Source organism: Epinephelus fuscoguttatus, linkage group LG18, assembly GCF_011397635.1.
Source record: "Epinephelus fuscoguttatus linkage group LG18, E.fuscoguttatus.final_Chr_v1".
NCBI classification, from domain to species: Eukaryota; Metazoa; Chordata; class Actinopteri; order Perciformes; family Serranidae; genus Epinephelus; species Epinephelus fuscoguttatus.
Genome location: NC_064769.1, coordinates 14,315,874 through 14,331,764, shown reverse-complemented (window position 1 = coordinate 14,331,764; position 15,891 = coordinate 14,315,874). Strand labels below are relative to the sequence as shown.

Genomic DNA, 15,891 nt, shown 5'->3' with positions numbered 1-15,891 from the left:
TGTCTTTTCCTGGTTTTAAAAACTGTGTTACAGTAAAGTGATGACAGTGATGTAATTTTCTAAACTTACCGGACTATTCTATTTGCCTTTAAACACTTACTCTTTATATCCACATTACTGATGAATATTTAGCAAAATCTCATTGTGTTAATATTTTGTGAAAGCACCAACAGTCAACCCCACAATATCAGTGCAACATCGATATTGAGGAATGTGTTAAAAAATATTGTGATATTTGATTTCCTCCATATTGCCCAGCCCTACTGGTAGACAAATATATATATATATTTTTTAATGTTTGGATGTTTGTGAGGGGCTGGTGAGATGTTTCGCGCTGCTTCTCGTATTAATGCTACACTAACTGTATTCTAGCTCTAGCTTCATATGTGGTGTAAAAGCCTAAGAGTGGTATCAATTCTCTCATCTCACTCTCAACAAGAAAGGGAACAGAAGTATTTCCACAAATGTCCATTCTTTGAATAGTATAGTTTGGGAAACTTTCAGCAAGACATGCTAAGGCAACCGAAACTACCGGTAGGAGTCACTGGCTCTGTTTACACAGAAATTGTGCTATAGAGGAGCTTAGAAGTCCCTTCTTTATGCCTCCTTTTCATTTTTACACAAAACCAAACAACAGCAGCATCACTGCGCTCCACTGTGTGATTTTAGAGAGCATGCTGGTATTACAGAGGCAAGAAAGGTGTGACAGGCATGGCATGTAACACAAGAGTGTCAGCATCTAGTGTGACATGTAACATCTGTGTCAGTAGTGCTTTATTAAACAATAGCAATGGCATAACATGGCAATAATGATCATTTACTGTCTCTGTTTCACGTCGGCCGATCTTGTCCTCTGCTTGGAGGTTAAGGAACTTCCGGACCTCAGCGTTTTCCCAAATTGCTGACATTTTCAGCTGCTGTTCCTCTTCTTTGAGTTAGCTTCTACCTGCTACTTTTAAAATCTCCCGCGATCACATGCATGACATGTTATCAAAATGTCATCAAAATGTCACACCTGTGCCACCCATGATTCTGCTCTGCCTGCTATCCCACTATGAAGATATTGTTTCAGGACTGTTACTACCTTCTGTACTGGCGTAACGGTGAGACAACTCTGTCCCCCATTTCACTGTACCTTTTAAAAAGAACGGCAAGGCAGATAACCAGTGCCAAATTCTCGCCTTGAAGAGGCAGAGCAAAACAGGCTACTAATAAAGCAACAAGGATGAGAACTCTCGCAGCTTACTGTGAATGCAACCTAGACATTACAATATCAGCAATGGAGGATTTTGCCTTTCATTTATTTTTCACTTGTTCTCTGAAACATCAGTGAAGGGGACAATTTGCTTCACCGAGCTCTGCTTTGATTTGGACGTCAGGTTACCACACCACCCCAAAACCGAATTAACCAGCAGCAGAATAATGGGACGAGCAACAGTGGGAGACAAAACTTTCTTGCTCTTTTTTCCTCTGTTGGAATAACACGTTCAAACTGAGCTCATTCATTTTGTCAGACTGAACTGAACCCCAGTTGTGAGTGATTGTTTGAGAACATGAAAGCTGATGATTAGCTGACAGAGAGCATGAAAAGTCTGTATTTTTAGACTGCGCTTACTGCGTTCACTGCTTTAACACTTTATACATACAAACATCACACATCAGAAATGTGAAGCTACACTCCTGCTTTCTCTCAGAATACTTATATAATGTGCTGGTATTTGTGGCCTACTGTAAATTACCGACTCTTGTGTGGTAGGCAAGACTCTTGAAGTAATTTACAACTCAGCATGTAAGCACAGTTTTCATTTTTGATTTTCTACCATCGTCTGTCCTTTGCAGGTGGCAAACCTGACAAAATGTCAAACTTTGAACAGATATTTCAAAACTCAGAGGAAAACATTGATGCTGTCACCTGAAAGACGTGTGTACAAGTGTATTCCAAGCTGTCTGAGTGTGTGTGTGTGTGTGTGTGTGTGTGTGTGTGTAAGGCAAGGTCCCATTAACACTTCACATGATGCAGTTTGACACGTGTCTGTTGCCTAGCCACAAAGCATCACAGTTGACCCCAGGAGCATTTGTGGAAATTTGCCATCACTTCACGTGTCACATACACTCATGGCAACCAGCTCCCCTTCTCTTTCTCCCTCCACGGCTGTGACCAAGGAAAGAGGGAGTCCCGTATGACTAAGACATTCAAGCCCAATAAGGATTTTCATGCGCTGTCTGTCATTGTCATAGCATTACACTCTATTAGTCCCTTAGCCTCAGAGTGACTTCACCACAGAGCTATGTGGTACCAATATGTAATCCCATTCATGGTGGCCCAAGAGTGATTACTATGATACCTTTTTAGCATGCAGGCGTGGCATTGACCGTGGTTGGAGGTGCTTTGTGACCTACTGTCCTCATAGATGTCCTGCTCATTACTATGCTAATAGTTTCCTGTGGCCAGGCTCGGTTTTGTTACTCGCTCTGCCTCCCTCTGTGTCTGTCTCAGTCCCCCTCGATGATTTCTCATTCTGCCCACGGTTTGGCCTGGTTGTAAGGGGAGTGTGAATCATTGGAGGAAAGGGGGAAGAGTGAGGTGCCTGGTACAGCCAGCTGCTCCCAACTCGGGGCTCATCTACTAATGCCATACAAACGGGTAAAAATACCAGCTGGGCAGAAGGCAACAGCAGGTGGCCCGGCACACACAGAACACAGCAAAGTGAACTGAGCACCCTTTGTTATTTGAACAGATAAAACACATATCTTTTAATTAAAAGATTAAATGGGGACATCTACTGTATGTTCTCAATGTTCTCTCCATGTTTTGTCCATATTCATTCAACTGATTATAGATGATGATATTTTACAGTACACTCTTTTACTTTGTGAACTCCTTTTGTATTCTCCTACATCAATCTGCATTGAGCTGTTATTTGTGAGTGTCTGTACAGGATGAGACAGCAAACAAAACAAAGTTAGAGTTAATATTTTGTTGTGCAAAATAACCTTCAAAATGTTTTTAGACAAAGCTTGAAAAACCATAATCCAAAAATCCCTGAAAAGTACTAACTGCCAAGCTGCCTCAACACATTTCCTGGATTTATAAATGTGGTCTCCAGAGGTCAATTTTCAGCAGAGCTGTTTGTTGAGACTCTTGTTAGTGAACAGTCTAACACGTCATCTTCTGCAGAAAGCCTGGTAGTTTGCCCTTTAAAAAACAGTTATACGATGCATCACCTATGACCCACAAAAGCTGCGTGGTGGTGTGTTCATCTGCAGAGACTCTATCCTCTGCCATTATTTTCTTCTTCTCTTCTTACTTTGCTGTGCTCGGGACGTTCCTGGGCTGCCACCTTTGGGAATTGGCATGCAGCCCCTAACAGTAACAGCGTGCAGGTGAGGTTGGGACTTTATAAAAAAGCCAGTGACGCATGCATCCAAGAGGACGCTAGGAAAATCACATACACAGGGCCAAAAAGAGCGCAAATCTGGCAAGGCAAATCACCAAGCTGCAGAGCAGGTTCCAAAACGAGTGAAGGAGAGGATGGGGATGAAGAGTGATGCAGAGTTGTTGGACATGTAGCTGCAAGTTTTTTACCTTAGTTAGACTGATAAACAGTTGCTTTTTCTATTACAACAAATGCAACGTTGATTAAAATAGTAGCTTGTCGTGTACATACAAGCAGTGTAGGAAGGAGGGGCCAAGTTTGAACGTGTTTATAAACAGTACCCAGCAATTCCTGCATAATATACCTTTAACTCCATGCTTCTATTATATTCCAGTCTAGAGATGAAACAGTTACTTGATAAATCAATTAGGTAACTGACAAAAAAGTAAACTGGCAACTCTTTTGATAAGTGATAATTCATTTGAGTCAATTTTTGGGCCGAACATTTGTTGTTTGAAAGTTTGCCCTGGCCGGTGGGCAGTGTTTCAGATCGGCAGTTTCCAACGTGACCGCCCAGTCACAAACTTTCTCATTTCACAGGTAAACAGTACACTAAAATGTGTCTGAAAACATGTAAGGTGAGATCTAGGCAATGTAACAGAATCTGGATTCATATTTAATCAGCGCTGCCTAGTTTGACAGTTTGACAGCTGTTCACAAGCAGTGATTGACATGATTGACAGCTGTGTTATAGACTCCTTGGCTCTGTTTGGTTATTTTTGTTAACATGCAGTGAGGCCATTGGAAGCACTACAAGGCAATAGAGTAAGCAGAGGAGTATGATTTTTTTTAACTGATTATTCATCTCATTGAATGCTGTGAGAATGTAGTGACCGTTTCAGCAAATATGACAAGTGTTATTTTTTTTTTTATAAAAGAGACCAACTGCTTTAAATCTACAAAACGTAATTTTGTTTTTGGCCACCTAGGGGCAGTGGAAACAGTTGTGAGCACACCATTTACATATCATCACTTCTTAAGTTTATATAGTGAATTTGTTAGTAAACAGTTGCTTATTTACACATTCAGCCATGACAAAGCAACATGATTATTCATTCTGAGCAGTGGCGATTGCTCTAAGACTGTAAGGGAAGCTCAGCTTCCCCTAAAATGTCAAAAAATAAGTGGTCAAATATGTACTGTTGTGTTTACATTTCATTGACTAAATATGCGCTAGAACGCGTTCAACTTTTGTTCAGAATCAGCTACTTATCACACGTCACTGACGCGACTTTCTTCTCATTCATTCCTGTAGCGTCATAGTGCATTAAACAGTGGAAGCTCAGCGTCCAAAGACTTCAATGGGGAAGCATAGAGTGAGTGGGTTGTTCCACTGCAGCGAAACTAGACAGTCATTGGATAAATGCTCGGTTTTGTCCTGCCCATCGGACGCTCAGTGTCTCTGGGGGTCTATGAGGCAGTGGGCTGGCCTCGGCTGGCCTGGACGCTGGGCTTCTGCATGATGATTGGATGATCTGTCTGAGGCTGAATCCCATTTTGATTGACAGCGAAATGAGCGAATCAGCGATCTTGAAATATAAACCACCACCGGAGCATTTTTCAAGTTTCATTCCGTTGTTCCGAGTTGATCTGGAGACTTTTCCAATCCTCTTAGTGACTTTTTCTTTGTTAAAATCAACTAGCGACAAATCTAGTATCTTTTTCTGGTGTTATTGGAGACTGTACTCGTGTTTGGAGACTCTGACTTCTGTCGCTCTGCAGTTACTGTCCCCATCGAGCAGTGGGTGCTGCTGTGAGCCCCCTCCACCATCCCAAAGCACTCACAGGCGGTCACACTAGCTTCGCACAGCAGCCCCAGAGGGTAGAATTTATGTATAAATAAACGGACACATTTTATGATCTAGGCCGAAAATGAGCTTCCCCTCCTTGAAAGACCAGCAGCCGCCATTGATTCTGAGTCATGTACCTGGTCACCTGATGAATGTCAGTCTAATATCAACTTGGTTTTAGCTCAGTTTTTGGTCTCTACCAACTCCTGAGGAAATTTTCGGGCTCTTTTTTTCCCCAGCTAGTTGCTAATTTGTGTCTGCTGTTTGGTACTGAGCAGAATGTGTGCAGTGGGCTTTTAGAGCCTTGTCCCTGAAAATGAGCATGTGTCAAAAATACTGATTATAGCCGCTTCAACTTAACACATTAGAGCCACTAGAAGGACCACCAGGGGTACACAAGACTGAAAGTTTTAGCTTTCTAAAAGGGTTAATCTTATTGTGTGTGCTCTGTCAAAAGCCTTAATTAACACAGACAGTATAGGTGTTATAGCGAAGATCTGACAGTTGAATTTAAATGATGATAAACAAGTGTCTGTCAAAACATAGCATTATCAAGCACCGTTCAGTCAACTAACAACTACCATTATTACTTTTCACCTTCCAACAGGAAACAATAGCCAATTAAACTGCTGCAGTTTCTTTTCTTCTTGTCTGACATTATTTGACAAATATGATCACACTCACCACCATTAAGATCCATTTGTGAGAGCCTTATTGGCCGAAGGTTTTATCCTGACATTTCAGCTTAGTTTCTTCAACAAGATCTACTTGTTCTGTGCCACAATGACTCTTTAACAGAATATCTCATGAGCTGCAGCCCCAGGGGATTAATCGTTTGAACAGCACTGAAACTGCCACATCTCTTACCATACGACATGTCCACTCTGTGCAGAATGTAAAATGCTCCTTGGGCAACCCACATATAAAGCAAGTAGCTTTGCACACTTAGTGGCATGACAGCAATCCTGTGGTTTGAACAAGCAGGGGAAAAAAAGACGACTCATTTCTTTTTTTGAATCGCTGCCTTCCTTGGCTCGCCTGCGAGACATGAACTGCATGCTGCAAACACACACCAAAGCGAAGGTATTCTTAGACTCTTCAGCCTCCTTCCATGGTGGGGATGAACTCATGAGATAAAATATGCAAGAACCTCTAAAATAGGAAACTTTGCTTTGCTTTCACATTGACAAAATCCGCAAGCAGACACTGTCGTGTCCAAGTAAACAACGTGCAATGAAATTACATTTGACGTTTAAAAAATTGATGATATCTGTAATGTTTTGGAGAGGGAATGGGACCCGTGCCGAGAGAAAGAGAGAGATGAAGGCGGAGAACAGAACGAGGGAAAAGCTCCTGATTCTACACTAGCTGCTCTTGTTAGTGCCAAGTATATGCAGCAGGAACGTATGGAGGGGGAGAAGAGTTCATGCATGTGTATGTGTGAGGGTGGGGGAGGATCCTCTGTGTGTCCTAAGGGATGCCTGATCCACGCCTTGGCCTACTCCAACAACCAGATGAGTGGTTACATAACCGCAGAAGCTGACTAACGTCCAACACTGGTTAATGAGAATCTACATCCACAATAACTTAACTTCCAACAGCATCAAACGCGAGACCTCAGGCCAGACTCGTGTCTCAATATATAACTGTATGTAGGAATGCATGCGTGACTGCGAGTATGGCATTCTTGCATGGCAGTGCCCACGTATATAATTCATGTTTGGATTTTCATGTGGCAAATCTATAAATGATTATATCAGATTGTTGTGTTCTAACCTCCAAAGTAGGATCCGTCAGTCAGCTTCATCTCCTTGTTGAACTTGGTGATGACACTCGCTACACCATGTTGAATGAAGTACATCTTCTTCCCGACTGTGCCTTCCCTGATAATGTAGTCGTTGGGTTGAAAGACCTCGAACTTCAACTTGCTCAGCATGCCCGTCACGAAGTTGGGGTCTGCGTTGGCAAACAAAGGCATGGTGGCCACGAGTTTACGGCAATTGAAGTTGACAATTTCCTGGTGGAGGAAAAAAAAAGAAGAAGGTTTTGATGAAACAGATGAGATTATGCCATAAATAATTCAGTAATTTCAACGTACAACTTGAGAAATGAGCATCGGTTAGGTAGCCTGACACAAAACACCACTGCAAATCCTTCATCTCTGCTGCTTTTATCTGCGGGCATAAATGAATTCGATTGCTGCTTTATCCCTAATACTTCTAAAGCACTTCCATCACTCCTGAGACGAAACTTTTTGGCACACAAGTCAGATCCTGATGAGTTTGCCCTCTGGTGCCAGCTGCAGGCCATCTCTCTGGTCTCATCCTGTCCCCTCAGACCCAGCAGGAGATTAGGAGCTTGTTGTCTGTTTACCCACACATCTCTGTTGCTGTGCAGATGGAAAGCCGGGGCACTTGGCATCTGTGGCGGTGTGTTGTTGACCCCCCATAAGGGATAACTCTCCTCCAGTGACAACAGGACATTAACAGAGAGATAACCAATCTCTGGGACGCTCGCAAAGAGATGTTAGCTCAGCCCTAGATGCCGGTGTCAGCTAATGCCACGGGGCTCTGACCTCAATCATGCACCAGAACTAATGAATTAGATAGTAAGCAATTTTCATGCCCAGCCAGGAGTCCTCTTGGGGAAACAATCTTTGGCTATGCCTATTTAAAGATTTGTCATATGGCGGAGAATAAGAGGCAGCGAGACAGAGGAAAGGAAACACCAAAACAGTCCGGCTGTAAAGTTATATTTAAGCACATTAATGACAAACTGTGTTTTACATGGTTATATTTATATATATTTTACATTTGCTTGTTTAATTGTTTTACTGGTCTAAAAGCCCCCTTGCAGAAATCTTCAACTTTTTGTAGTAATACAGTTAACAGCAGGGACTGTTTGGAAAATTCTCCCTGTTGGTGCATTAATGGGCATCTGACATCTGAGACATAGCTGCTGAACAGCAAACCTTTTGATGCAATGCAGTTTTTTCTTTTCCCTTTCTTTTTGATTTTGTATTTGCCAGGGCACCTTTGTTGACCAGATTTTCCGATACCAGAGCTTATCAATTAAATGCTTTTGGGCAGCAAACAATCAATTATTGGATGCTGGAGTGCCCTTGAAAGCAACACCAAGGAGAATTTCTAAAGTGGTTTCTGCCCACAACTGCAGCAGAGCAGCAAACTGTTTGATGTGATGGATTACCTGGGTCAAGCAAATGGGAATTAACTGCATTTTCATAGTGCACCAAAACAAAAACAAACCAGTAAAGGGTATTTGGAAACAACATATAGACCCAGTTATCACAAATATTTATGATATTGATAAGCTGATGTTAAAGGGACAGTGTGTAGGATTTGGGGATTCAGTGGCATCTAGCAGTTAGGACTGCAGACTGCAGCCAGCTGATACATCTCCCATGTGCCAAGCGTGAATTCCCAGTTACGATTCCTCAGTGTTCATCATTCAGGAGGTTTTTGTTAGGAGCTGAATTACCTGCAGAAGTCTCCTCCTCTCCAAAACAAATGGACCAGGTGAATAAAACTGGTAAAAACACTCAATAAAGTAGTTTCACGTTACAAATCAGTGTTTCTGCGACACTATTTGGCATGTCAGAGACAGGCCGCTAATCCAGCACCTGCTAATGTGCGCTCACCGTTTTTCTTCAATAACTTATAGATAGACTTAAGATAGATAGATAACTAGATAACTTAAGATCCAGACTTTCAGGAGGTTTTTACCATGAGCCGAATTATCTGCAGAGGTTTTGTCCTTTCAAAAACAAACTGACCCGGTGATTTAAACAGGGACTGCTAACTACGGAGGCTGATGCAAAAACGAGAACGGCACTATATAGAGCCAGTGTTTGGTTAGTTCGCTCTGGGCTACTGTAGAAACATGGCAGTACAACACTGCAAACTTTGTGCACATGGACCCCCTCCCTATTTATACGACTCATTCTGAGGTAACAACACACATTAATTCTTATTTTCTGGTGATTATTATATTATATTCCATTTATGCCAATATATCTTCCTAAATCCTACACACTTGACCTTTGTGTCTCATAGCACAGCAGATGGAATTTAAAGTAATTCTACCAATGTCCATAGCTGCACACCGGGATGATTAACTGAGGAATTTTCTGTAGGCCTCATTACCTTTGACCTTCACATCAAACCCAAAGCTGTTTTATCCACTGAATCGAGTTTTCATGTGAGTTGCAGGTAGTGGTAATGCTCAAGCAGCCTCAATCTGGCACATCTGGTTGACAGACTCATGCAAGACTTGTGATGAATGACTTGCCAGAATCAGTTAAAGTACACTTGGGCTGATTTCATGGCCCTCCTTCAGCCCAAAGCAAGTCTGAGTGCTGCTAAGTAGAGCTGATTCTGATCCCAAATTGACCCATAAGTCAGCACCCCCAAAATTGCGCTGGACACTCAGCGGCAATCAGCCGGACTCAGCTAGTCCTCAGTAAGTCCACGTGGAATCGGTCTGGCATGGAGCTGCATTAAGTGATTTCTGGCTGCTAAATGGTTAGGGACCAGGGTACAGATGAGGGACGTGGAGATTGAAAAATAAACCCCACTGCTCCCATCTTTTATCCCTCAAAAACAAAACGTATGACCACTTTATTACAGAGGCCAATTGGACTGAGCCAGAGAAGGTGCCATTAGTTGTGCTACACTGGCAGATCAAGATGTATCTAACTGCATAAGCTATAATTTATCACTGTTTGTGAAGTGTACAGCTGCTTTTAGTCTCATACGATTTAAATGGGAGTTGGCAAAGGCAAGAAAGGTGGCACTGGCACTCACATGGAGGCTGGCATTACTCATTTAGCTTTTTAAAAGGATAGTCTCAGTGCAGAATAGGTGAGGCTGAGGTGTAGATGGGTAACACAGAAGATTATCAAGCTAAAACCTGGCATTAATTGTTGATAACACATCATGAATATAGCATTCACTAATCTTCCAAAGCCAAGTATTGTCCTCACTTCGTTTCATCGCTGCACTGTTCTGACCCGTTCTGAGCCACACTTCTTGTAAGCTGCTTCGGATTTTGTTTTTATTGGGTTTAATTATGGACAAATTACACAGTCAACCCTCAAGTGACCTAATTCTCCAATGGATGATCAGATAAAAACCTTCAGTTTTAGAGAATGGGAATAAACAGGCTGCATACCTCTCATCAGAGGTGCATATCAGCCGATATCGAGTAGTGACTCGGTACCAGCTTTATGCCTCACTGTATGGGAGTGACTGGGGTCATTCTTTTAAGTGTATGGCAACATCAGGCTTGAAATACCGCCAAACATCTCATATGTTGTATATACGTTCTTACAGTAGCTACCTCAGCAATGCGGCCTATTGGTGTGCTGCTGACCAGGATGTGGTACGTAATGTGTAGTCATAAACTTAAAATTAAACTGACCAGCCCCATTGTCACGATACCCAATTCAGCTACTTGAGTCAGTGTCAACCCGATATTAGATATCAATATGGGACAGGTGCATCTCCATAAGAAGCAGGATTAGAAATAGAGTAAAACCAACCAATAGCTGTTTGTTTGGCAGCACAAGCTCAGTTCTTATTTTCATATCTTCCTTTGCGAAAAAACTGAGTGAACAGATACCCCTTCTCCACCGTGTAAAACCAAGTGAACCTTGACTCGTTTTAAAGTAGATCATCACCATATTTCTTTTCCTAACCTATGTACCTAACCTTTATTGCTTAACACTAAACCCTCATAACTTTCAAAGGTTAGGTACACAGCTGAGGTTTAGGAAAACAAACATGGTGACGATGTAGCTTTAAATAACTTAAGGTTCATTTGGTTTTACAAGGTCCCGAACACCGGTTTCTCGGGGTAAAGTCCTGTGTTTTGTGATCCCACCCAACACCACAACCTGCCTCCTAAGGTAGACTTTTGATCTTTAAATTAGTTCCTTTTTTTACTTGCATCAGCACACTGATCACCTTACTTCAGCTTTCCTGATGACGTGGGTTATACATGGATTACTGGCTTGTGATTATGCAGGTATATATACGAATAGTGGTGCATTACTTTTCACAGGTATACGTACAAACAGTGCATGAGAACAGCCTGATCAGAAGCACAGCAGAAGACAAATTAATCTTTACTTTCACCTGCATCAAAATTGCAATTTGATTCTCTTGAAGGGATGCCTTATTGCAAAATAACTGACAGTAATACACTGTGTAGAAAATGAGCCACACAGAAGTGGTCCTTTGCCTGAGTTCCCCTTTGTAAATTACCTGCTTCTTCTATCTTCTCTGGGAGGAGACAGAACAGTTATTCAGTGAAATGGCAATGCGAGCTAGTTCATGTGTCCTGTTTTGCTCTGGTGCGACTCAGTTTGTTTTTATCCGTCTGTCCCATGGGCATAGCTTTCATTGTGCGACACTGTCTCTATGCAGATTTTAACTTTGCTTGCTATGCACGGCCGACTAAGCCTGTAGGATTCTCTGTGTAGTAAGTCATAGCTTTATATCCCTGCACCTTCCCGTGAGTGTTTGGGATCGTGCAGCAACTCCCCACACCGCTGCACGGTGACTTAATGGGGCTACGTGAGGGATGGTCTCGATTTCTACACTTGCTTTGCTTTTCAGTCCTCTCCTGTCCCATCCACCTCTGCTTAATTACCCATGTAATCTGCTGATATGAGGGGATGAGGCTGGAACTTAAAAACTGGTCACTGAGTCCACAATAAATTTCAATATTCCTTCTCATTACCTCTCTTTGTGAATAATATACAGTGTGCTCAGTTGATCCCTGGGGCTGTGTATCTGTGCTCATCTGACTATGTGTAAATATTATAAATAAAAGAGCGATTGTTAAACAGCTCTGGAGCTCAGGTTGTTTATCACAAGTGAAGCTCAGGTTTCTGCGCAGAATATTTTCATATCTTTGACAAATGCTCAGTCTGGGTTCACCCAGGATGCTGAGGAGAATCCGTTTTGCTGTTTTTTTCCTTTGACCTTGTATGATGAGATGACAGGTGTTGGTATTTTAGCTTCACGTCCTGCGCACTTAAAGGCGCCAAATGAAGATTCACTCTTCATCTTGGGGGAATAAACTCATTCATGTTCCCGAAGTAAAACCAGTGTGTGACAGCCTACCTGTCAAGAATTTTTTTTTTAGATTTAAGGTGTATTTTTTACCTGTTCTAAAAATAAAACTTTCAAATGAACAATCTTAAAAAGATTTATAAATGTTGATAAGTGAAAGAGCCAATGATTCAATTCAGTTCATGGTCTTAAGGGAGAAGTTGTCTCACCTCTTTGAGAGGGTCGTTGAGTTCACTCAGGATGTTGTCCTCATCAAAGATTTTGCCTTGGTAGCGATGTTCATAGTAGTCGTGGATTTTCTGCCGCATGTCTGCTGGAAGCTTGTGGAAGGACATGTATTGCTCCACTTGCTTGTACTGAGGAGACAAAGAAAGCAGATGCATATCAGTTGCTGCATGTATACTGCACGTACCCCAAATATTCGAATGACAGTGCTAATAAGTAACACAAACAAGCAGGAGCACATCTTTATAAACAACAAAGCTCTACAAAAGTGTGGTATTCACCGTGCGTGTATTTGTGTCTCTGTATTGAGGACAAGCCGTGCTCTCACATAGTCACAGTGCCATGTCCTGGTTCCGTGTGGGGGGAGGGAGAGAGACAGAACGAGGGAGGCAGGTGGTGGAGGAAAAGTAGGAACATGTACAGGCCCGGGGCTATGTCAGGCCAAGGTAGCAGTTCCGATTATCTCACCCATGCAGGAAGCCCGGTCCTAATGGGCAACCACGCTATGATCTAATGTGAACGAGCAAGGTATACCTGATATCCTGGAGAGATTTAAGAGCGGCGTACAAAACAAAGCAGATGGCGCATATTGCATGACTGATAATTATTTGCATGATACCTTTTGAATATTTTGCTGTGATTTCTTTGATTCCGAGCACATGAGCAGAGTACAGTATTGATTTCTAGCGTCTGCCAAGGTGATGCCAAAGGGATTTTATTCTCTCTCTCTTGTCTGCCATACTCTTATCTCCCTTATTTCCTGTTGAAGTTCAAATGTATGGAAAACACTTTGAAACTGTCTCAGTGTATAAATTGAGCTGTTCGGTATCACTCTCAGAACCCATCGGCTATATTCGGCGTCTGACTTCCAGCAGATGGCGATGCAGCCTCTGGGGGCAGACCCCTGATTTTTTGACATTCCGGTTTGATTTGGGCGGAGGAGGCGAATTTCTGTTTGCGATTTCCATTTATATATAAGTAAATATGCTGCACCACTGCGATTCAGATTCAGAGTTTGCAGTGATGCCAATTATGTTCCGCCTCGTTAGTTCACCGCACAGTCCGTTTAACCTGGCAACAACTGCAGCCGGCTCAAACGTGATTGGTCAATATCACGCGGACTACAAACAGCCAACAACTGCAAACCAGGGCTCTTCCGCTCTTCTTCCGGAGGCAAGATCTCCGGGGTTTGCCTACAGACTCTACAATCACTGAATGTAGAGTCTGTATATAGAGACTAGTTTGGTGCTGTTAATGTAACAGCATTATCGTTTATGATTTGAAATGTGACACCTAACTTTGTTCCTCAACAAATAAATAAATAAATAAAAAATTGTAAATTTCAGAATAATTAAGCAGTAATCAGTGACTTATTTTTAAAACAATAAAAGTGGTGTCAATTTTAATTATGTAATTCTATAATTTTATAGTTTATATATAATGAATCCTGACTTATTAAACATGTTTTATGTCCTTTGTAGTTTCCTGTTTTAATTCATACTGCAAGGAAAAATAATAAAAATAAATAACTTGCCATTTTGTGTTGAAATTTAAAATTAAAGCAATATTTACAGTTAGAACTATAGCAACCATAATTTACTGATTTAGACAAAATATTGCAATTACTTGTTATAATTTCAGATAAATCTTTTTTAAAACTTCTACTATGTGCCTGGTGTTTAGGAGAACTACGGTGGCCGAGGCGAAAATGCGAATGGCCCTATCTAGAGCCACAGTTGGATTTGTCCATTTCGGGCTACTGTAGACTCAACATGGCTGACACCGTGTAAGAGGACCTGCTCCTTATGTAGATATAAATTAAGGTCACAAAAACACAATAATTCTTGTGTTCAGGTGTATACACTAATGAAAACATAGTTATAAATATTATATTCCATTCTTACCAGTATATCCTCCTTAATCATACACACTGGACTTTTATACATAATTAACTGGTTAGTAAGTTACTGGTTGTACTTTCAATACAATTCTTATCGAGCACAATATATTTCAGTTCTTTAGAATTAGCAGGATGTATCTTCTAAAGAGTTGATGGATATATGAAATAAAACATAATGATATTAAAACCACTGCTGTGAATGTTGCACTAACAGTGCAGTACACAGGCCAGAGGACAAGGAGGAGAAGAGAGAGGGAGAAAAATTGGAAGAAAAGGGATAGAAAGGATGAAATATTCTGTGGCCTCACTATCAGAAAGCCAGATGGCCTGTGACCCTCCCTTTTTTTGCCTCACTGCACATGCATGGCTGGACGCAGGACTTTTCCATTTGTGCAGTTTTGCCAGTAACGAGATGTGAGAATCGTCCCGTCTCTGGCTCATTAATTTCATCTTAGTCGAAGTTAAAATTTTGCCCAAATTAACCTGAAGGCAAGTATTGACCCAAAGGAGAGGGAAAGAGAGAGAAAATACTTAAGCTCATCTATTTTGATCAGTCTCGGTTTCCTCACACAGGTTTTTCCACAGACAGGGCCAGGGTCGTGAAAACAATCTTCCCAGCCAGTCCAAGGCCCTGACACCTGAAAATAAACACTGTCTCCCACACTGCCTCTGGCGATCACAATAGAGAGGTGGGTGAGAGCCAACAGCAGCTGTGAGGTCGGTTATCCAGGCCAGTGGGCGCCTCTACACGGCCGGTGTGATGCAAGCACGACCCACAGAATGAGAGTTGTCAACGAGAGAGAAGACACTTGAGTCATAACACCTTCATTAATTCTTCTCCCGGCTGCAGAAAGGTGATACTGTGATTGAGTTCACAGTGGAAGCTGGAGAGTGTTGCACAGCGTCAGGCACTGACACGACGTCCCTGATACGTCAGGTTTGATATGTGGCCTCCAGCTTTAGGTCATGTCAAGTTTTCATAATGATGACTTAATTCCTAAATTTGTTACTTTATTGGTTAATTATCCGGTTATACTTTCTAATGGAGCAGTTTAGATAAATGTTGAGTACATTCCTCACCATCCATGTCTCTCTTTGTGCCTCTCTCTCTCTAGAGATAGCCAGTACTACACTCACACTGGGATGAACCATTTGGTACAAAATTAACCCACTTCTGTTCCTGCCAGGGGCACTGTCGGGCACTCCTGTTGATATAACACAGCTTGAGGGACACTTTGTTATGGCCAAAAATACAGTCCCATGGAAATATAAGTTGTGAAGTACTGTAAGATGTGGTAAATGCCAATTAAATATAACTTGTATTCTGTTTGCAAAAAGGTATCTGCTGTTCTTAGACAAAAAGGACAACATAGTGAGTCAAGAAAGACAGATTTGTGGTGTTTGCATCAAATGGATCGCTCAGAAATGGATTTGACACCTAT

The 15,891-nt window shown here is 41.8% G+C and overlaps 1 protein-coding gene across 2 annotated transcripts in view; it reads right to left on the bottom strand.

Annotated features, from left to right (window-relative positions):
- Positions 1 to 15,891, bottom strand: part of LOC125906131 (potassium/sodium hyperpolarization-activated cyclic nucleotide-gated channel 1) — a 132,353-nt gene that overhangs the window by 18,150 nt on the left and 98,312 nt on the right. For both annotated transcript variants that reach the window (XM_049604561.1, XM_049604560.1), the window contains 2 exons: positions 12,534 to 12,680; positions 7,004 to 7,244 (listed from right to left, as the gene is read on the bottom strand). In XM_049604561.1, the coding sequence (XP_049460518.1) occupies positions 7,004 to 7,244; positions 12,534 to 12,680 (388 nt within the window). The remainder of the gene's footprint in view (positions 1 to 7,003; positions 7,245 to 12,533; positions 12,681 to 15,891) is intronic.